Below are 21,423 nucleotides of genomic sequence, written 5' to 3' on the forward strand. Positions count from 1 at the left end.
ATAGTGTGCAGCTCCAAGACCGGGCTCAAACAGCAGTTCGACATACAACCAAAGTAAACACAAGCATATTTCGCTGACACAAACCTTAAGTGCAGCGCGGCTAGCACCTCCTGGACTTCATTTCACCTCTTCCCACATTTTCGTCCTGAGGCTCATCGAGGCTTCGCAGGTAAAGAATTATAGTATGTGGCGATATGATGCACGGTTGGTAGGGCGAATCGCTGCTCTTGCTCAATCCGCGCCGAAAAGTAGTTCACACTCAGCGAAAATTATTACCAGAAGGCCCGAACAATGAGCGCATCACTGTTTCGACCGTGATTTTAAATGCTACAACATCGTTTTATACCGCTCTTTGTTTTTGTCCAAACACTCACCGGAGTTTCAAGCGGAACGAATGATACGGGGGCGGAGTAATACGGTTTCGCGGCCGCACTACTTCTGCAGCCTCAGTGTTGCCCAGAGCAAGCAACCTCTTACCGCTTACTCGTCGCTGATTATGTAGTCCGAGCAACTGCGTGCATACTTTTGACGAACAGGATCTTAACTTTGACCAATATTTCTAGGAGTCCATTTACTAACCACATTACATCAACCAACGGGCGACACAGCTCTTCGCTACGGTGTCAGCAAGTATACGCAAGTTCAGCTTGGTCAAACAAACTGCACATCTAATGCTTGGTCTCGTGGCAAGGGCTGCGCTAAGCTGAAAAAGCTCATGTCGAAATTTCAACTCGATGTTCTCGCATCTGAATATTAACCACACACTCCTAATTTGATTCGACGTTTTTTATATAAAAAAGGCAAACTACGCTATGTCTCACTTGCCAGTACGTTCTTTATAGTTTACTCATAAAGCCTACAAAGAAATCTACAAATCTACTCCGCCCTGGGGAATCCCCCCCTAAAAAAAATAATGGACCAACACCGTTGCCACTTGGATCGTTATTGATCACTTCGCTGTCGCCCTGCCATATGCAACCGTCCCGGTTAGCTCAGTTGGTGGAGCGACGGCCCGGTAAGGCGGTGGTCCCGGGTTCGAACCCCGGACCAGGACGAATTCTGCGTCAGCTACGAAGTTTCTCTGGAAGCTGTATAGCTTTCCTTCGTAGCTGTATGGCTACGCTTTGGTGGATGCAATGAGCAATGACTCCCTACAAGTCTACCCAGAGAGCAGTGGATATAGAAATAAATATCATTTAAGTATGGTATGGTATACTGGGTTTAACGTCCCAAAGCGACACACTGGCTATGACAGACGCTGAGCAGTAAACAGTAACACCAGCCGCACACACTCTCATTGCATCCTCCCGGTTGTTAGACGGCGCCACTGACCGAGGAAGCAGGAGGTGTAGCGGACGGGCAGGTTCTCGTCCAGAAAGGACATGCCGAGCGTGTGGAGCGGCGTGGCGCCCGCGCCCTGCAACATGCTGCCGATGATGAGCAGGAAGCGGTAGTGGCGCATGTTGGTCCCCGTGGTGCACGTGCTCATCGTCATGTTGGCCGGCGGTGGCGTCGTGTAGCACAGGTCCAGCAAGTCGGTGCCGTAGCTGCGGCGACAGATAACACGGCGCGATCCTCTCTGGCGAGCGGAAGACTTCGGCAGAGTTAATACTTGGCAGCGCGCAGACGCTGACAGTGGCGAGGTCTTTTTCTTTTTACAAATCTGTTTATTAGGCTTTGGACCTGTTTATTCCACTGGCTTGCAGACCGCGATAAACGTCTTCAAGCTGCATACCTGGCATATAATTAGCTCTAATTTTATTAGCTGATAAAATTGAAGAAGCTACAGATAGCGGTAATTTTGCTGACGCATTGTTCATTGATCTCTCAAAGGCATCTGATTCTATTAATCACGACATCCTTTTTGATAAATTAAGCACCTTTGTAGTACCTGTTCCACCAGTGACATTTATTTTCAGCGTATTAATTAACCGGGTTCAAGCAGTTTTGATCTCAGATTATGATAATTTTGATGGCGCAAGGGTAGTTTTGGCCGAAGAGCGCCATGGCACAAGGTGTTTTTTCGTCCACTAAAGGTGGGGTCAAAGACCCAAGCAATTCACCCCAGATATGCCGAGAACCAGGCCCCGGTGACGCTGGGGATCGAACCTCGCACCTCCCACATGCGAGGCTGATGATCAAAAATCTAGGTCAAAGCTGTCGTGCATATCAGGAACTTTATCTGCACCCACGACTATACTAACATTGGTGTACCTACAGGTTGCGTCTTTGGTGCACTTCTGTTCCTAATATGCACTAATGATCTGCCATCATACCTTAGCTTTTCTCAATGTATACTGCATTGAAAGTCACAAAGAGGGTAACAGTATAGTACTCGCTATGCGAGACATTTCAACTGGACTATGATAGCACGAATTAGTTGTTTTGTTCCCAGTTGATTAAGTCCGGAAACCTAATTCGTGCACGGTTCTCCATCTAAATAGCACACTTAAATGCGCTTTTTTTCATTACTGAAGAAGTTCAGTACGTAAGGTTTTATGCTTTGCTTCGTTTGATGTGCATGATAACGAGTGTCGAGCGTTTGAATCGAATGTAAACGTAAACATCCAGGAAGCCGCACTGCCATCAACACAGATGCGGTGCGTCTGTACAGCGTGGAACAGTACGTACTACGTAAGGACCCGCACGCAACGAGACTGACCACTCTTGACGAAGCAATAGTAACGTATCAAATTTTGATTATTAAGTTGAATGCTCTGTTCATTAATAAAATCCAATGCGTCTTTTCGAAGCCCGGCAATAATTTTCCGTTGATAAGTTTTGTTTGATCTGCATAGTTTAGACCGCAAAGATTGCCCCGGCATAAAGTTCTCCGGACGGCCTTGGAATCAAGTCATACACATTGTGACGTTTAGCGATTTTGTAATGCAGTATTAAATACTTACTGCACGCTCATAGCAATCTAGAAGTCATCCATGGTTCCTTATTCTTTTGGCATTCTGATCTAAGAGTTCACAAAAGGATAATTCCGATAATTAAAAGCATCAAGCTTCGGCACCAAGGCGTCACTCGCTTCTTATGCCCCAAAGACATCTTACTACCGACGGCTGAAAGTAACTGTAAATTCACAGCTAAATTTTATGCCACGTTTTTGTGCAATTCATACGATTTAATATGGAGCATTCATGTAACACTCATGCTTGCATACGTAATTTTAGTCGAGATTATTACGGAGCTCTTCACTACGGCACCTCTTTCTTCCTTCTTTCACTGCCTCATTTATCCCTTCCCTTACGGAGCGGTTCAGGTGTCCGCCGATATGTGAGACAGATACTGCGCCATTTCCAACCTCCCCCCCCCCCCCAAAAAAAAAAAAATTCTTCAATCCCGCCGAGTAACTTTTTATTGATAAAGACTAAGGTGCACACGCCCATATTTTTTCCTCTGTGTATACATTTATATTATACTTCTCCAGATTCTGTTTCGTTCATAGTTTCCATCGTCTTGTATTTTTGCGTAATTCAAGATCTTTTATGCAACCGTTAAAAGTATTTTTCCGCTGCACTTTTCGAAGAAGAGATCCCCTATGCAGCCGTTGGCTTTGGGAGCTCCTCCTGTCTCGATTTTAACAAACTCATTCCGATTCATATTGTGACGCTTATACAGCCTCACTTTCGCCTTGTTCCCGATGCACTTCTCTCAGCACTGGGAGTGCCATGCATGGATTTTCGCCCCGGTGACCTCGCCCGCACCGAGCGCTGTTGTTGAGGGCCCAAATCGCACAGGTGCGTGTTTTCGTTTTCGCTTGCTGGTCAGCACACTGGCAGGAGCCTCGCGATGGTGGCCAGGAGGAGCCTAGAAGCGCCAGGGTTACAGCTGCAGGGCTGAGAAGACTGATGAGCTAATCTGCTTCAAAAGTTCACAGACAAAGGCGCCGTTGACCCAGTATTGAGCGGGTGGTCGTACTACGACGCGATGATGGCTGCCACTCGCTAAGCACTTTTGCTAGCAAACACGCCGAGAACCGATTCCGCTGTCGCTCACATGCGTGAAACCGCACTCCGGCCGAAGGAAACTTGTGCAGCAAGTGGTATATGCGCATAAGAGCCAGGCACTCACGCGTAGGAGGGCGCGAGGGCGTAGGCCAGGAAGAAGGCGAACGAGCCGGCCGACGCGAGCGCCATGCCGGAGGCGATGATCGTCGGCTTATTGCGCGTGCTGCCCAGAAATGCCACGGGCACGATGAACACGCAGTTGACCAGGTTGAACGCGCTCAGGATGATGCCCGTCTCGAGGCTGCTCAGGTTGAAGCGGCGCTCGATGGTGGGCAGCACCACGCTCAGCACTCCGCTGTTGACGAAGCTTTGCGTCAGCTCGATGGCGCACAGGCTCACCAGGACCCATCCGGGCTCGCGGAAGCGGCGCAGCCACTCCGGCCGGAACCGGAAGAAGCCGCAGTCCTCCGATTCGTCCCGGCGCGGGAGCAGCGGCGTGCCCGGCGGATTCCTGGGGGACGCCTGCACCAGGTCGTCGTACTCGGTGAAGCGGCCCAGTTCCAGGACCGGGTACATGGGCCTCTGCTCGCCTTGGGCATGAGGTGACGTCAGCGGCGCAGGCTGCCCGCTCGGGCGTACGCGGGCAAGCCACCTCGACGGTAAGGCCACGAGCTCGGGTGATCCGCCTGGCCCGATCGCCATGGGATGCAGGAATGGCGAAGGCGTCCCGTGTGGATGCCTTCTGACGCAGACGCCCGCCGGTGTGCCCAGGCGCCAGTCTTCGCCGCCCATCGGCATCAGCGGTGGGAGCGCGGCCAGTCGCAGCTTGGGAAAGCTGCGCACCGGAGTGGGCGACGCAGCGGCGACCGCCGGAGGGAGCTTCGGCACCGGGGCTGCTGCTGCAACCGCCGGAGGCCTGGCTGCTGGCGCTGTCGCGGCGGCGGGAGCAATTGAGACGCGCTTCGGCTCTTCTGCGGCGACGACGACCGGTGGATACACGGGTGGGCTCGTCGTCGACGTCGCCGGTCTGACGGTCGGAAGCGGCGTGCTCTGCGACACCCCTGGCGCAACGGGAGCGGCTGCTGTGGTGGCCGGAGCCGGCTGGACTCGGCTCGTTTTTCTGGCCGCTAGCGCCTCACTGGAAGCCATTTTCTGCATCGATGTCGTTAGCAAGCGATTACTCGTTGTTGCATTCCTGTTGGGGCCGAAAGGTGGGAGGCGCAAAAAAGCAGTTTCTCTTATCTCGTTCCCGTCTCTGACTCGCAGATTACCTCCGCGCATAATGAGGGACAGAGAGAAACACGCAGCGCGGATGTTTCTTAGCCAGTTGCGGCAGATACGACTATCCGCATCACGTAGCCGACCGGTCCCAAACAAATGAAGCCAACCGATCAGAGTGATGCTACCAGTGTCACCGGCCTCGCCAACGTAAAGCTCCTGACGGAACATATAGCGCTAAGAAACCAGGACGAACAATGAAAGGGACACCACGAAGGCGTAGGCCAGCTCCTACCTTTGAAAACGAGGCGTTCGCAGAAAGCCTGAAGCAGGGAAATCGGAAGACTACGAGAACTGAAACAGGACAAACGATCTCATCATGGCGCCTCGACTATTAGAAGCCTACTGCCTGTCCCGCTCAAGCGTAGCGCGTGCTCGAGCGAGCCAGCCGCACGAGCACCTGCGGTTGGCTCTTTTTTTCGTCGCACAAGCTGGGTTTAATTTATTATGCTACCGACGTTCATGCGGAGAATATTAGCTTCAAAGTACTAGTCAGGTCTTACTGCAATAAGCCAGTGCACTTAGTGCACGGGCAAGATGGCGGGCACATTCTTGGGCACATGTTGGACCTCACATCAGGTGTTCTAGATGTTGGTCAGCGTTGACAGCAGTGTCGCCAGCGGCTGACTACGAGTATACTATTCGTATACTTGAGACCCCGTAGAATATCTGATACGGGTCCCAATTGGACTTATTTTTGGTAATGTGGCGGAGTGCTTGAAGGTTGCTTCACTTCCGCCACCGGTTGGCCCGGTATTGCACTGCCTCCGGGATCGGCCTGGGTCATTATACCGCGCGTCTTTTCTATCCTGTCTTTCTATCTCATCTTTGAACTCTCCTACTACCTGCACGTGGTAGCGATTGTGGCTCGACTTGAGCCAGTGGACAGGCCTGTGCACTTTCCTTTTCTTCCTGGCAACAACAGACAGACAGTTGGATCAGAATGGGCCCAAGCACTGTGCTGCCTAAAGTTGGTCGTAGTATGCTGACCATGCAAGAATCCTCGTTCCGAATTTATGGGTGTAATGACCTGTCCGCAATGTTCCGCGCTACTGTTGCGGCATTGGGCGCAGTGCATGTTCGCCCAGCAAATGGACGGCCGTTGGTTGAACAACGACTGGTTACCTTGATGTGCTTTCAGACAAAGGCGCGAAACTGAAGGTTGTTGGTGAACTGTCGGCACCGCAGCGTGGCTCCCACTATTCAGAACTCGAATGGCATCTGTTGCCAATTACGCATACAACTGAGGCTCATGAGATGAGCGCTGCGGCAGGAAGTTTTCTTTATGGTAAATGTCCTCCGAGGAAGAGAGAAAAACTTTATTTGAATGGTAAGAAATCCAATTTCAGAATGGGTAAACCGAACCCTGAGTTAAGGTGACTGTAGTATGCATCTGACAGCTGAAGCTGGACGTAGATCTCAGATTTCATGACCGGGTGTTTTTAAGGCTGTTGCTATGCTCTTATTTTTTTAACGCCAATCCTTTAAGGCTCCTGTTCTGCTGAAAATTCGGCGCCGGCGTTGTGAGCGAAAAAACAGGTGGCCCTTTTGCCGCCCAGGTAAGTCGCGCCACCTTGTGACATCATCGCAATCTGCCCACCGGATTTTGAACAAACTGCCCACCGTGGCAGGTGGAAGTGAAATAAACGATTGGTCGCGAGCTGTTGCTTGGCGAGAGCAGCCTGGGCCTCACACCCACTGGTGGCTGTTTCAACTGCCGGAATGGTGGCGCTTCGTTCATGATCAAAGTGGCGCAGTCCCATAGCCATCACCGTGCCACGAAATGATTAGAGATCCACGCGGTTCGATAGCAAAATTCGATCCAATCCAATCCATGAGCCGTTTTTTTTTCTTTTTGGTTCTAAGGTATTCTAGGGCAACGTTAAAACAAGTAGGGTTCCTCCAGGAAGCCTCTGTTATTTGCTCTGTATCAATCCAAAGAGCCGGTCTGTTCGGAAATAAGCCGCTGAGGTAAGCTGGTTTTTTTTTTAGTGGATTATTACGGAGGCCAATATTTTTCTGCCTGTGCTTCTGCCTTGCTCGAGGTGACGCACGCGGCACTGTTAATGTTTTCGCCGTGTACGCTACATGTCTTCTCCCTGTGGGCTCGTGAACGGCAGGCGTTGGTTCTGCCCATAGCTGTTGAAGCCAGGACATTGACTGCGAATCTTGCACTAAACTGAACCGCTTCTCAGGTCCAAGCTGCACTTAGCTTTGTGCAACGCGAAACGTGGATGAGGTGCCCGGTTTATATTCTAGCTTCTGCTCTAGCCCATCATAATTCCTGCCTCCTTCATCTCTTTTCTTTTTCAAAGGTGTAGTTACTAAGGGGACTCTTTCCTGGTGATTATTTGCGCATTGCATTCTCGCGCTTTTTTTTCTGGTCGAAATAAACGGGGTTGGAGTGAGTTTCTCCATGAAAAAAAAAATTGTCTCCCTTTCCTTTTAAATTCACCCCTGCTTCATCAGCGTCATCTTGTCTTATTTGGCCGCGCAGAGAACAGCAGTGCAGCGTCCTCTTTGCCAATAAATGTACCCTCTCTCTCTCTTTATACGCCCTGCTGGCCATTTAAAGCACTAAAGTACGCCATCGGAAATATGCTGCAGATTGAGTATGGGCTCTTTTATCCTCCGCGTGTCAATAAATGGTCAGCGCCACAAGTGTTGAGGGAACACCGTAAGTGGTTCAAAAACGTTGTCTCCTGACCCGCCGCGGTGGCTCAGTTCCCGGGTTCGAACCCGACCGCGGCGGCTGCGCTTCAATGGAGGCGAAACGCAAAAGGCGCCCGTGTGCTGTGCGATGTCAGTGAACGTTAAAGATCCCCAGGCGGTCGAAATTACTGCGGATACCTTTTCTTCTTGTTCTACGGCACCTCTTTCTTCCTTTCTTCTCTCACTCCTCCCTTCATCTCTCCCTTACGGCGCGGTTCGGGTGTCCACCGAGATAGGTGATACAGTTTCTGCGTCCTTTCCTTTCGTGAAAACCAATTTTCAATTTCGATTTTTCCCCAAAGCAATTTATGCATAAAAATCCCAGAATCATACGACTGCCGGGTTCTTTTCAGACCGCACATAATTCCTCTCCGGCGATCGAGATGTGGGTCATTGTGCTGAGGCACAAAAAAGCGGCGTACCTGATCCTGCTGTGCTTCGGGGCGGCCTTGTATTTACTGGCGGCGCTGCTTCCGGTGGGGTCTGTCCAGCAGCCCTCTACCGTGAATGCCAACAGCGACGCCACCGCAACCGCGAACACCAAGGCGGCCTCGGCTGCCGCGGAGCGCTCGCACAGCTCCGAAATCGGCCACAACGTCCTCGGGTCCAACTACACGCTGTTCGACAGTGCGAGTGCAGTAGCTCCAAGGGAGCTGTGCGCGCCGGAACCACGACGCCTCGGTAAGCAGTGACGATGGTAACTCGGTGACTGCACTGACTGCTCTCCTTCTTAAGAGAGGCAGAAATGCATTCTAGAAACCGCACGCCAGATTTTCGGGGCAGCTCGGCGTCCGCACTGCACAGAGCTCACATGGGCAACATTCGAGGTCCTACAGCTTACCTGGATAAATGTAAGAGCACCCTTGCGTGTGAACGAATGGCCTCGTGCAGCGTATGTGTAGGAGGATAGGTTATCTATGTTGTCTAGGTGACCTTGGAGGAAGAGGAAGGCACACTTTGGTTGTCGTGACATGATCCAGCACGCTACAAAGGCGAAGCAGTGTCAGCATCAACAGGGGGCTCCCGTAGACGAAGAGCAGCAGTAGTCCGTCGCAAGAGCAATCGGTGGGGATGCGTATCTGCCGCGGTTGCAGCCCGCGTCTGGTCGCGTTCTCTGCTCCACTTCTGCCTTTTCCCTCGCGGTGCGCTTGAGGTGTCGGAAGGTGAGACAGTCGCGGTGTCTTCTGCAAAATCTACGGCTCCCTCTCCTCTCGTGTGGGCGTGGTCGTCACAAAAATCGGCGCTCATTTGGAAAGCCGGCACGGCACGACAAATACACCTCGCCTACGTATAGACGACCCCCCTTTACCGACGCAGAGCGCGTAACCTTGAGCGTATACTGGATTACTCCCTCTCCACTTCGCTCGCGCGCGACGGTGCCGGATCAAAAAGAAGCGACTCGAACCTTCTGGACACTTCTCTCGTCTGATCAACGGCGACGCGCGCACGGCGGGAGGATGCGAGAGCGTTCGTACTGTTGATGCGAAGTGTTTGCGCGCCTGCCTTGGCGCGAAGTGACAGACGCGGCGCGCACTACAGGGAACGACGCTTAGCACCGTCGGTCATCACATGCCGTAGTTGTAGCTCCGAAGGAGCGATCCCGGGTCAATTCCACGCGCACAGCCACGGTCCTGCGAGGCATCGCGTGCCTATCTTCGGGACAACCTGGCATCGTGACCTCCCGGTCGTCGGACTGCCGCAGTGCCTGGTGAACAAATTGTGTTTTTCTGTCGCTTGCCTATCTCGGGTACAAGCGCAGCTTTTTCGCAAATGTCTTGTATTGTAGCCTCTCCCTAGTGTTACTTTGCACGTTTTGATTTGAATCCCTCTGTATCGTTTTTTCGCTTTATAAAGCTTGTTTTGTTTGTGACCCTTTGGCTGCGACCCATTATATGGCTTACGAACGGCGAAAGCTGGGCCCCAAACGACCACCCCTTATGTCACATGGTGGCCGATTCCTGGCTGAGCTTGCTACGCTGAGTCGAGTGCATCTCCTGAGAAACCGAAACAGCTGCCCCTGCACGCTCTAAGGTGGTCAGGAGCGCACCCAACATGTACGCTTTTAGTGACAGTGGTGCTGCTGTGGGCGCTCCCATGCATTGTGGATGGAGTGGACCCATCGGGTCGCTTCGCGTCGTATGGAGACGAGAACTCTCGGAGTGCTCATGTCATCATTGTTGCCACCAGCCTACGTCCGCAGCAGGACCAAGGCCTCTCCCATTGACCTCCGATTAACCCTGCCGTGTGCCAGCTGCGGCCACATTATCCTCGCAAACTTCGTAATCTCATCCGCCCACCTGACTTCCTGCCGTCCCCTGCTACGCTTGCCTTCTCATGGGAATTCATTCCGCTTGCACGAAGGCACCATCGGTTATCCTGCCTTCGCATAACATGCCTTGCCCATCCGTATAAATGCGGCCTATATATACGTATATGTAGTGTGTGTGAGCGTGTGTGTGCATACAAAGGAGTATTGAAAGCTTTGCTTCGCGGAACCGCGCTCATTTAACGCAATGATTTAACGGCGCACTTTTAAATGATTGGGCCAGCTTTGAGAACACATACGCAGGAGGCGCCGCCGTACATAAAGGATTACCGAGAAAGGCAAAGAAAGGTCCCTCTTCAGCGGCGCCGGTGTGGCCTCACTGTGAGCAGTCGCGCGTCGGAGAATAGTGATATCTCCCACCTGCTGGGTGAAGGGCACGCACCGTGATTTTCAGAAGGCCTGGTTCCCGTCATCACGAAGGTACCCGAGCTGGCCGAACTGGAGCGCGTATTTGTACACGTCAAACCCGGCGGCCGCTGGACGCCGGGCCACTGCGTGGCTCGCCACCGCGTAGCCGTCATAGTGCCCTACCGGGACAGGCCCGACCACCTGCTCATCTTCCTGCACCACATGCACCAGTTCCTCCGCAAGCAGGAGCTCGACTACGGCATCTACATCATCGAACAGGTATACGAGGACGTTCCTTATGGGAACCGCAGCATGCATGCGGCGGCTCAGTGTGTCACTCAGCCGTTACTCGAGCGGCCTTCACTTGGGTCTCCCCTCACACAAATGGACTAGGACAGTCTATAGACTTCTTATAGACTCTATCGCCTCCCTATAGATATTTCTTTTTGTCTTCACATAGTCTATAGACTGTCTATAGTCTACTAAAAGTCTACTAAAAGTGTATTGCCCTAAATCTATAGATTAATGTCTATAGACTGTCTATAGATAGGTCTTGTACTGGCTATACACTGTTCGCTAGGGTTTGTCTATATTCTATAGACTTTATAGACCGAAGTCTATGGACGGTCTAGAGACCGTCTAAAATTTTGTAAGGGTCGTGCTAGTTGTAGAAACGGCTGGTAGCGGAAGTGTTCATGATATATTTATTATTAACCACCGGTTTACCTGGAATTTCATAGTATGGATGAGTATAGGTGCTCCATACAGCGAAAAACAACAGGCTTGCATCGCTGTGTTTTTGCTGTCTTGCCTGTGTCTCGACATTGGCGCAGTTAGCATGGTCCTCGTAAACCGAATAGCCTACCAATTAGTCGCGCGTTAGCGTGTGCGTGCTCCCGTGCATCTTGAGCGTCCCTAAAGTTGCTTGCAAGGGATTCGGAAAAGTGTAATAACGGGTCGTTTGACCGTAGTCACTGCTTTTGCACGGCCTGGGACCAAAATTAAGTTGGCCACTTTGAGAATTACCGAATGAGTCGATGCCGCCAGCTTGCCCAGAAGTTATACCGGCGACCCTCCACGGTGCTTGGAGGCGCTAAGAGATCGGTCTGCATCTATTTGCTCTGCAGACACTTGAAGGGCGTGGTAGGGCCCTGGCTAAAACCCCGGTCATGCCAGTGCGGTCACTTTAAGTTTTGCTTCAGCTATTAAAGAAATGGGCGGAAGCAGACCTTGGAAGGGACTTGTACAGTTGCTGCTAAACGTGATCGTTTGCTAGCTTGTACGGCAGTGGCAAAGCTGGGCGTGCAGTTCGCCAAATGCGCATGCCGCCCAGAGTGCCGGTGACGACTTCAACCGCGCCAAGCTGCTGAACGTCGGCTACGAGGTGTCCAAGCGCCTGCACGACTACAACTGCTTCGTGTTCCACGACGTAGACCTGATACCGGAGAACGACCGGAGCATCTACGCGTGCCAGGAGCACCCCTACCACCTCTCGCGCTGTCTCGACGTCTACGGATACGTGTAAGCTTTCGCACCTTCCTGTGCCGAGCCGGGAATCTCTACGACAGCTTAGGGCGCACAGTGCACAGGGCTTGAACGTCTTTCTCACTTTCTCATATAAACTCGCGGTTGCGCCATTCGAAGAGCTCTAGCATAATGTTAAGGATAATAATGGACAACCGTTGCATGGACAACCGAAACTTGCTGTTTTACAAAGTGCATCGAAGCAAGGCCAAGAGGCACGGTAGCAAATGTGATGGGCATCATGCATAAGAGATCAAACTTGCTCAGATCAAGAAGTCGACTCGGGAAGGAAAGGTAGTGCGAGAACAGGGAGCAAAAGTATGAGCGGCGTGTGCGCTGAGGTAAGAGGGGCGATCTACGCAAGCACGAAGAAACGGTGGGACTGACGCCAGTAAAAATTGGAGGACACTTAAGCTTCACCTTTAACAGTGGAATGCGACAGCGTGTTGCCGCACTGCCAGGGAGTCCACGGAACGCCATCGCCTGTTCGGCGCGAAGCCTTGTCCGTTAGACAAATCGCTCTGCTACGTGCGGTGAAACGGACGCTCAGAGCGGTAAACAACGTAGAAGCGCTGCCAGGCGCCTTGCCGAAACGCGCGGGACTCAAGTTGAAGTCGTAGTTCGTCGGCACATCGTTCTCGACAAACCCGATGCCACGAACGCCAGCATAGCTTCCGCGCCGAACGAACGGGCAGCAAGCCGCAAGCTTCGTGGTGAACGCGCTTTGGATGTGCGCTGCGTTGTTCGCCGCTCACCGCGTGATTCCTGCGTGCCCACACGGCGCTACTGCGCCCGAACGAGACGAGCGGGAGGCGCTAGTATTCCTATATATGCTCCCTCATCCACATTTAAATCGGAAGTTGCACCTCTAGGAACCCGCTGCGGTGGCTCAGTGGTCCGGACTACTGATCCGGAGTTCCCGGGTTCGAACCCGACCGCGGCGGCTGCGTTTTTATGGAGGAAAAACGCTAAGGCGCCTGTGTGCTGTGCGATGTCAGTGCAGTTGAAGATCCCCGGAGCCCTCCACTACGGCACCTCTTCTTCCTTTCTTCTTTCACTCCCTCCTTTATCCTTTCCCTTACGGCGCGGTTCTGGTGTCCAACGATATATGAGACAGATACTGCGCCATTTCCTTTCCCCAAAAACCAATTATTATTATTACGCCCGAACGGGACCTATGTCAGACGCGTCACTTCCTTTCCTTAAAATCAATTTTCATTTTCCTTCCCTTACGGCGCGGTTCGGGTGTCCAGAGAGATGTGAGGCGGGCCTGACTTCCTTTCCTTAAAACGAATTTTTATTTTATTTTCCTTCCCTTGCGGCGCGGTTCGGGTTGCCCACCGAAATATGTGACAGGCGTCCCTTCCCTTCCTTGCGCTGTCATCGCGCGCTATCTGTTGGGGCAGTGGCGTACATTGCGAGGAGGAGGAGGAGGAGGAGGAGGAGGAGGAGGAATTTTTCGCTCACGGCCGACGCCGACGACACGAGCTCCTTAACGCTGCCGCGAGTGAAAGCAGCTGGAAATGTCTTTCACCAGCAGCGGACATGATGCGGCGATGACGAGGGTTATGCGCAGCCTTCCACTGCTGCCGCCAGCAGTGATGGTGAATCGTGTCATTTGTAGGCGAGAACTGTCACTCTCTTCCACTCAACTTTGTATTTTAAAACTCCCTCTTTCTCACTTCTCTCTAATGACAGGCCGTCGTACCCAACCATCTTCGGCGGAGTATCTGCATTGCGCGAAGATCATATGCAGAAGGTCAACGGCTTCTCAAACGTTTTCTGGGGCTGGGGAGGAGAAGACGACGACATGTCGGTGAGGTGAGCTGCAGCACGTTGGAAACCACCTCGCACACGCGACTGTCAGGCCTTAATAGGAGGCGAAATTATGCTTGTAGACTCATTTGTTCGTTGCGTGCAATGTGTTTCACATGGTCTCAAATTGATCTGATGCCCCAGTACCGAGTGCCATTTGTTGCTGCATTGATGAAGTTGTCGCTATTAGAACTCGTATGCGATGCCACAGAGCCTTTGACTATCATCCTCTGGTGGAAAATTTGCTATGCTATGGTGGTCACGAAAAATTCTGAAAACTTTCATCGACAGCGGAGTGAAAGCCGCCACACTAACACTATTTCGCCGCTCTTATCGCTGCCGTGCCGTCTCTGTTTTAATTCTCTCAGCCACCACGGCGACTAGCACTCACACGGGAAAATTTCCTCTCTCCTCCGCTTTTATACGCAACGAAGAAGAGAGAGAGGAGTGATTCTTATTTAGAAAGACATGCAGGGGGGACTGGGTGGTTGAAATTATTAAGGGAAGCGTAGCACTGCCTCCTTTTGAAGGGGTCACCGCAACTGGGCTGCGTTAGGTAAAGGTAATGAAGAAGAGAAGAGAGGAAGCGCAGCGAGCAGACGAGGACGCAACGTCCGCCATTCGCCCGTAAATCAGAACGATGCGGACCAAATAAATGTTTAGGGACTGGCGCGCCACGGATGCCAGCCGAGCGGACGAGATTGGCTTTGTCGAGAGAGAGCTCTAACGGCCGGGATTTGGTTTGAATTCTCACTGCCTTTCGGGGAACGCAAGGCTTCAAAATTTTACAGAAAAAATCATAAATGCAATGGGCTTGCTTTAAACGTCGAGACCTTTTCAGTGGTCCTTCGAGGTGATGACATTTTATCTCTGTATATGAGAACCGACAAGCAGTCAGTTCTTACACATCGCGACGCACTTTATTGATATATTAATATTATGTTACGGTGTACAAAAGAATTATCTGCTTCTTACATTTTTTTTTTGAAAAAGTAGGTATCTTCGTTAAGTGGGCCAAGTGTAGGCAACAGCTTTTGCAATCACAGGCCCGCTGTTTAAGATGGTACTGCTTGCAGTCACCAATGCTTTGGCTCGTTCTTATAGATTCTGTGGACGAGAGTTGAGAGTTTGAGCATGCGCGTAGCCAGCCGAGTGTTGAGCGTGATAAAGAACTCTTGCAAATGGTTTCAGGGTGCGCTACAGCGGCTACAAGCTCGTCCACGCCAAATGCAGCATTGGTCGCTACATTGCTCTGAAGCATGAAATACAAACGCCAAGCGAAGCAAGGTGATGCCATCGTTTTATGCTGCTCTATATACACCTTAACACCTACTGTGTCTGGCGCCCGAGAAGCGCAGCAAGGACACTCTATTCCTGTCCCCTCACCTCTTTCATTTCATTTCTCCATTCTGCCTGCTGTCCTTTATTTCCGCTGCCCCAGCTCAGGTCCTTCAGTATCGATGGCAGATGCCGGGGCTAGCAAAAATCTTTTCCTTCCTTTTTACAATTATTTTTAATAAAACCACTACCACCACCACCACTAGATTTAGAAGCGACTAATTTTCAGCGCCCGCTGAAGCGCGTGTGAAGTGGTTTCTTCATCGATGAAGGAAAAATTGTAAATCGTGGTCCAAACAGCTTTGCGTCTGCTATCCCCCTAATAGCATCATGCCCAGTGTTACTTTAAAAAGAAAAAAAAGTGAATCGTAGTCCAAACAGCTTTGCGTCTGCTATCCCCCTAATAGCATCATGCCCAGTGTTACTTTAAAAAGAAAAAAAAGTGAATCGTAGTCCAAACAGCTTTGCGTCTGCTTTCCCCCTAATAGCATCATGCCCAGTGTTACTTTAAAAAGAAAAAAAAGTGAATCGTAGTCCAAACAGCTTTGCGTCTGCTATCCCCCTAATAGCATCATGCCCAGTGTTACTTTAAAAAGAAAAAAAAAGTGAATCGTAGTCCAAACAGCTTTGCGTCTGCTTTCCCCCTAATAGCATCATGCTAAGTGTTACTTTAAAAAGAAAAAAAAGTGAATCGTAGTCCAAACAGCTTTGCGTCTGCTTTCCCCCTAATAGCATCATGCTAAGTGTTACTTTAAAAAGAAAAAAAGTGAATCGTAGTCCAAACAGCTTTGCGTCTGCTTTCCCCCTAATAGCATCATGCTAAGTGTTACTTCGAAAAGAAAAAAAGTGAATCGTAGTCCAAACAGCTTTGCGTCTGCTTTCCCCCTAATAGCATCATGCTAAGTGTTACTTTAAAAAGAAAAAAAAGTGAATCGTAGTCCAAACAGCTTTGCGTCTGCTTTCCCCCTAATAGCATCATGCCCAGTGTTACTTTAAAAAGAAAAAAAAGTGAATCGTAGTCCAAACAGCTTTGCGTCTGCTTTCCCCCTAATAGCATCATGCTAAGTGTTACTTTAAAAAGAAAAAAAAGTGAATCGTAGTCCAGACAGCTTTGCGTCTGCTTTCCCCCTAATAGCATCATGCTAAGTGTTACTTTAAAAAGAAAAAAAAGTGAATCGTAGTCCAAACAGCTTTGCGTCTGCTTTCCCCCTAATAGCATCATGCTAAGTGTTACTTTAAAAAGAAAAAAAAGTGAATCGTAGTCCAAACAGCTTTGCGTCTGCTTTCCCCCTAATAGCATCATGCCCAGTGTTACTTTAAAAAGAAAAAAAGTGAATCGTAGTCCAAACAGCTTTGCGTCTGCTTTCCCCCTAATAGCATCATGCCCAGTGTTACTTTAAAGAGAAAAAAAGTGAATCGTAGTCCAAACAGCTTTGCGTCTGCTTTCCCCCTAATAGCATCATGCCCAGTGTTACTTTAAAAAGAAAAAAAGTGAATCGTAGTCCAAACAGCTTTGCGTCTGCTTTCCCCCTAATAGCATCATGCTAAGTGTTACTTCGAAAAGAAAAAAAGTGAATCGTAGTCCAAACAGCTTTGCGTCTGCTTTCCCCCTAATAGCATCATGCTAAGTGTTACTTTAAAAAGAAAAAAAAGTGAATCCTAGTCCAAACAGCTTTGCGTCTGCTTTCCCCCTAATAGCATCATGCCCAGTGTTACTTTAAAAAGAAAAAAAAGTGAATCGTAGTCCAAACAGCTTTGCGTCTGCTTTCCCCCTAAAAGCATCATGCTAAGTGTTACTTTAAAAAGAAAAAAAGTGAATCGTAGTCCAGACAGCTTTGCGTCTGCTTTCCCCCTAATAGCATCATGCTAAGTGTTACTTTAAAAAGAAAAAAAAGTGAATCGTAGTCCAAACAGCTTTGCGTCTGCTTTCCCCCTAATAGCATCATGCTAAGTGTTACTTTAAAAAGAAAAAAAAGTGAATCGTAGTCCAAACAGCTTTGCGTCTGCTTTCCCCCTAATAGCATCATGCCCAGTGTTACTTTAAAAAGAAAAAAAAGTGAATCGTAGTCCAAACAGCTTTGCGTCTGCTTTCCCCCTAAAAGAATCATGCTAAGTGTTACTTTAAAAAGAAAAAAAGTGAATCGTAGTCCAGACAGCTTTGCGTCTCCTTTCCCACTAAAAGCATCATGCTAAGTGTTACTTTAAAAAGAAAAAAAGTGAATCGTAGTCCAGACAGCTTTGCGTCTGCTTTCCCCCTAATAGCATCATGCTAAGTGTTACTTTAAAAAGAAAAAAAAGTGAATCGTAGTCCAAACAGCTTTGCGTCTGCTTTCCCCCTAATAGCATCATGCTAAGTGTTACTTTAAAAAGAAAAAAAAGTGAATCGTAGTCCAAACAGCTTTGCGTCTGCTTTCCCCCTAATAGCATCATGCCCAGTGTTACTTTAAAAAGAAAAAAAGTGAATCGTAGTCCAAACAGCTTTGCGTCTGCTTTCCCCCTAATAGCATCATGCCCAGTGTTACTTTAAAGAAAAAAAAGTGAATCGTAGTCCAAACAGCTTTGCGTCTGCTTTCCCCCTAATAGCATCATGCCCAGTGTTACTTTAAAAAGAAAAAAAGTGAATCGTAGTCCAAACAGCTTTGCGTCTGCTTTCCCCCTAATAGCATCATGCTAAGTGTTACTTCGAAAAGAAAAAAAATGCAAATCGTGGTCCAAACAGCTTTGCGCCTGCTATCCCCCTAATAGCATCATGCCCAGTGTTACTTTAAAAAGAAAAAAAAGTGAATCGTAGTCCAAACAGCTTTGCGTCTGCTTTCCCCCTAATAGCATCATGCCCAGTGTTACTTTAAAAAGAAAAAAAAGTGAATCGTAGTCCAAACAGCTTTGCGTCTGCTTTCCCTCTAATAGCATCATGCCCAGTGTTACTTTGAAAAAAAAAAGTGAATCGTAGCCCAAACAGCTTTGCGTCTGCTTTCCCCCTAATAGCATCATGCCCAGTGTTACTTTAAAAAGAAAAAAAAGTGAATCGTAGTCCAAACAGCTTTGCGTCTGCTTTCCCCCTAATAGCATCATGCCCAATGTTACTTTAAAAAGAAAAAAAAGTGAATCGTAGTCCAAACAGCTTTGCGTCTGCTTTCCCCCTAATAGCATCATGTCCAGTGTTACTTTGAGAAGAAAAAAAAAGTGAATCGTAGTCCAAACAGCTTTGGATCTGCTATCCCCCTAATAGCATCATGTCCATTGTTACTTTGACTCCCTTTAAGAACGTGCTCATAACTGCGACAGAAATAGCTCTCGGGCCATTCGCTTTTGCGGCGCATCCGCTCCCTTTTATCCGGCCTCGAAGTTGAATGCCGTATACACTCGACTAAGGGCCGCACTTTTTTGGTTACAGCTATGGCGGAGTACGGTCCCTATACACGGAAGCGGCATTTGTCAGTTCGATGTTCGAACTCGTCATGCGTCGTTATTATGGACACTGGCTCCCGAGAAAAACTGTCCTTATAAGGACAGAGCGAAATGTCTGTAATAGTGAATCGCGAAGAAAAAATATTACATAAACCAGGGTCTGCTTCTGTGCATAGTGGTGGCCAGTGAAATTTAAATTACACAAATTATGGGAGGTACAAGACCATTACCCTGGCCGTTATTATGCTTGAAATAATGCCCTCAGTCGGCGGACTGCTGATGTAAAGGAGGGAGAGAAAGGAGAAAGGAAGAGAGAGGTGCCGTAGTGGAGGGCTCCGGGATAATTTTGACCACCTGGAGATCTTTAACGTGCGATTTCAGTGCAGGTTAAAGATCCCCAGGTGGTCAAAATTATTCCGGAGCCCTCCACTATGGCACCTCTCTCTTCCTTTCTCCTTTCACTCCCTCCTTTACCCTTCCCTTACGGAGCGGTTCAGGTGTCCAACGATATATGAGACAGATACTGCGCCATTTCCTTTTCCCCCAAAACCAATTATTATTATTGATGAATACGTCTTTACAAGCGGCACAAGCTGCAGTAAAGGTTTTCTTCAGAGCCGTTCCTTCAGTACGGAAAGCGTTAAGACGGTTCGACTGGGCAACTTTGCACTGTAAAGCATGAAGCCAGAAAAGAGAAGGGCCATAACTCAGTCATTAGCCCTTTTCACTCCATTCCTTTGGTGTTCTGCACTAACAATGCAGAAAGTGAAACATCTTGTTGGGTCAGCGGAAACTTTGTTCTCCTCAACTTCCACATTAACGCGGCAACAATACATGGCCCTAATGACCTCTGTGTATTTTCACCTTGCAGTCCATTGTCCAAACAGAGAGCTTCTATATTCACGAGGCGTAAATACCTTCAGTAGGTTTGGTCCCCTGTCCGTAATTCGAGTCGTCCATATTAGTCTGATGCTATTCACGGTGTTCAACCCAAGAGCACGTGACACCTTGTCTGATGTGCGCTCGTAGGCTTGGCTCTAGCTATTTGCGATCGCGCTTTGGCCCGTGTGCAGCCCCAAAATTGCTTCCACCGCATAGACGAAGAGAATGGCATTTGCAGAAATCTAAAAATGGATTGCGTTCCAGATTCCTGCAAGTTTAAAACATCCAACAGGGTCCGGGCATATCACACGACACGAATTAAAAATCCACGGGAAGACGAGCCGCAGTAATGGTCTTCTTAGCCGTTGAGTCGCCGTGACATCGGGACATTTTTGGCGTGGGTATGTGCCATGTTTACTAAAGAGAAGAAGAAGATGATGATGATAGTAATAACAACAGGCAGTCATCAGGCGAGACACTAGGAAACTTATACACACGTGAAACGCTGTTGCTGCTCTCTGGGAACTTTTTTTTCTAAATTATTTGCTCCCAAGTTGGCGGGAGCAGCACTTAGTGAAGGATACGCGGTATATTTGAGGCAAAAGTGAAGGCAAAACACAGCTGCTTGCGACAAGCAATAAAACCAAGAAGAAATAGTGAGGTTTCAAACCTTCCCTCAACTAGATATAGCATCTGATAATTGCCGCGCGTATTACGGCATCTCAACGTCGCCCCCCCCCCCCCCACTCCCACTCCCCCCATAAAGCAGCGTACTACCTTAAACCCCCCGAGCTAAATTCCTTGACCTTCCTCACGCCACCTTAGCCTAAAATATGAACTCTCTGCTGTGAAAGAAAGCCCGTGGAAGTGAATGATCTGAACGGCGAGGAGGTGCCATTACCACAGCGAATGGCGCACACTTAACTTCTCTGAATAAACACCCTGGTTAAAAAAAAATAAAAGAAAGACTTGCTGGGACTGAAATGTTCTGCCCTTCAAACATGAATTGAAAGTAGCTCCGAATTCTTACAGTGAGGCCCAATCTCATGTTGATGCAGGTACCGGCTCACGAGACGGAGTTTCTTCCGCATCTACAAGGACGGCCTCAACAGCCTCAAGTACCGGGTGCTCGACATCGTCTTCAGGAAGCTGTTCACCCATGTCATGGTGGACCTCTTCCAGCACACGGTGGCCGAGGCAACGGCGCACAAGCCATGAGCCGCCGCAGAAGACGCGAGCACACGGGGCGAACTTTAGCGCGTTTTGTTGACCGCTGTTTTACACGCGGTGGATTTTGCACCTTGTTTCGATTGAAGTGCGTGCATCGGAATGTTGGATATGATTGCTTGTAATGTTACGATATAAATTTGTACCAACAGGCTCTCCAATACGAAACAACTCTGGACGAGCTTTTCGTTCTGTTGTGCGCTCACCAGGTGCCGCACGTGATTCGAAAGTTCAGGCTTTCTCTCGCATGCGTACTGGTACACTTGTACACTTTCTTTTTTTTTTTGGTGAGGCCAAATGGAGTTTTTTTTATGCCAGGGAGGTGGGGCTCGAGTCTTCCCTTGGATACGCGCCTGATACCGGGTGATGATAATTCTGAAATGCATTTAATGGCTGCGTTTTTGCCTCTCCTTGTCCGAACTTTTTTTCAATCTGTGCAGATCTATTTTAAAAACCATAAGAGATACGTCAGTGCCGTTTGTGCGTGTGGATCGTACAGGAAGGCGGACATATTGAGATAATAATAATAATTGGTTTTTGGTGGAAAGGAAATGGCGCAGTATCTGTCTCATATATCGTTGGACACTTGAACCGCGCCGTAAGGGAAGG

General features: G+C 49.3%; 2 protein-coding genes and 1 non-coding gene across 3 annotated transcripts in view; 2 read left to right on the plus strand and 1 right to left on the minus strand.

The window, feature by feature from the left end:
• The window catches only part of LOC144129318 (solute carrier organic anion transporter family member 4A1-like), a 27,692-nt gene extending 22,130 nt beyond the window's left edge, over positions 1-5,562 (minus strand). The window contains exons 1-3 of the mRNA XM_077663361.1: positions 5,470-5,562; positions 4,081-5,108; positions 1,333-1,547 (exon numbers count right to left, since the gene is read on the minus strand). Coding sequence (XP_077519487.1) covers positions 1,333-1,547; positions 4,081-5,105 — 1,240 coding nt within the window. The 5' untranslated portion in view covers positions 5,106-5,108; positions 5,470-5,562. The remainder of the gene's footprint in view (positions 1-1,332; positions 1,548-4,080; positions 5,109-5,469) is intronic.
• TRNAT-GGU (transfer RNA threonine (anticodon GGU)) lies at positions 982-1,054 on the plus strand. Its single transcript has one exon. It is a non-coding gene; the product is annotated as a tRNA-Thr (tRNA).
• A 1,521-nt stretch (positions 5,563-7,083) lies between the features above and the next one.
• LOC144127582 (beta-1,4-N-acetylgalactosaminyltransferase bre-4-like) lies at positions 7,084-21,126 on the plus strand. The gene is made up of 7 exons (XM_077660564.1): positions 7,084-7,205; positions 8,300-8,627; positions 10,667-10,899; positions 11,954-12,141; positions 13,843-13,965; positions 15,151-15,246; positions 20,646-21,126. The coding sequence occupies exons 2-7, from the start codon at positions 8,330-8,332 to the stop codon at positions 20,803-20,805; spliced, it is 1,098 nt and encodes a 365-aa protein (XP_077516690.1). The 5' UTR covers positions 7,084-7,205; positions 8,300-8,329; the 3' UTR covers positions 20,806-21,126.
• The last annotated feature ends 297 nt before the right edge of the window (positions 21,127-21,423 follow it).

The sequence above is a fragment of the Amblyomma americanum genome, chromosome 4 (genome assembly GCF_052857255.1).
Source record: "Amblyomma americanum isolate KBUSLIRL-KWMA chromosome 4, ASM5285725v1, whole genome shotgun sequence".
Taxonomy (NCBI): domain Eukaryota; kingdom Metazoa; phylum Arthropoda; class Arachnida; order Ixodida; family Ixodidae; genus Amblyomma; species Amblyomma americanum.

What these genes read in the sequence shown, in the direction of transcription:
- LOC144127582 (XM_077660564.1), top strand. Translation starts at nt 8,330, where the DNA reads ATGTGGGTCATTGTGCTGAGGCACAAAAAAGCGGCGTACCTGATCCTG. An exon ending in GACGACGACATGTCGGTGAG is followed by an intron (nt 13,966 to 15,150) that starts GTGAGCTGCAGC and finishes AAATGGTTTCAG; the next exon opens with GGTGCGCTACAGCGGCTACA. An exon ending in CAAACGCCAAGCGAAGCAAG is followed by an intron (nt 15,247 to 20,645) that starts GTGATGCCATCG and finishes ATGTTGATGCAG; the next exon opens with GTACCGGCTCACGAGACGGA.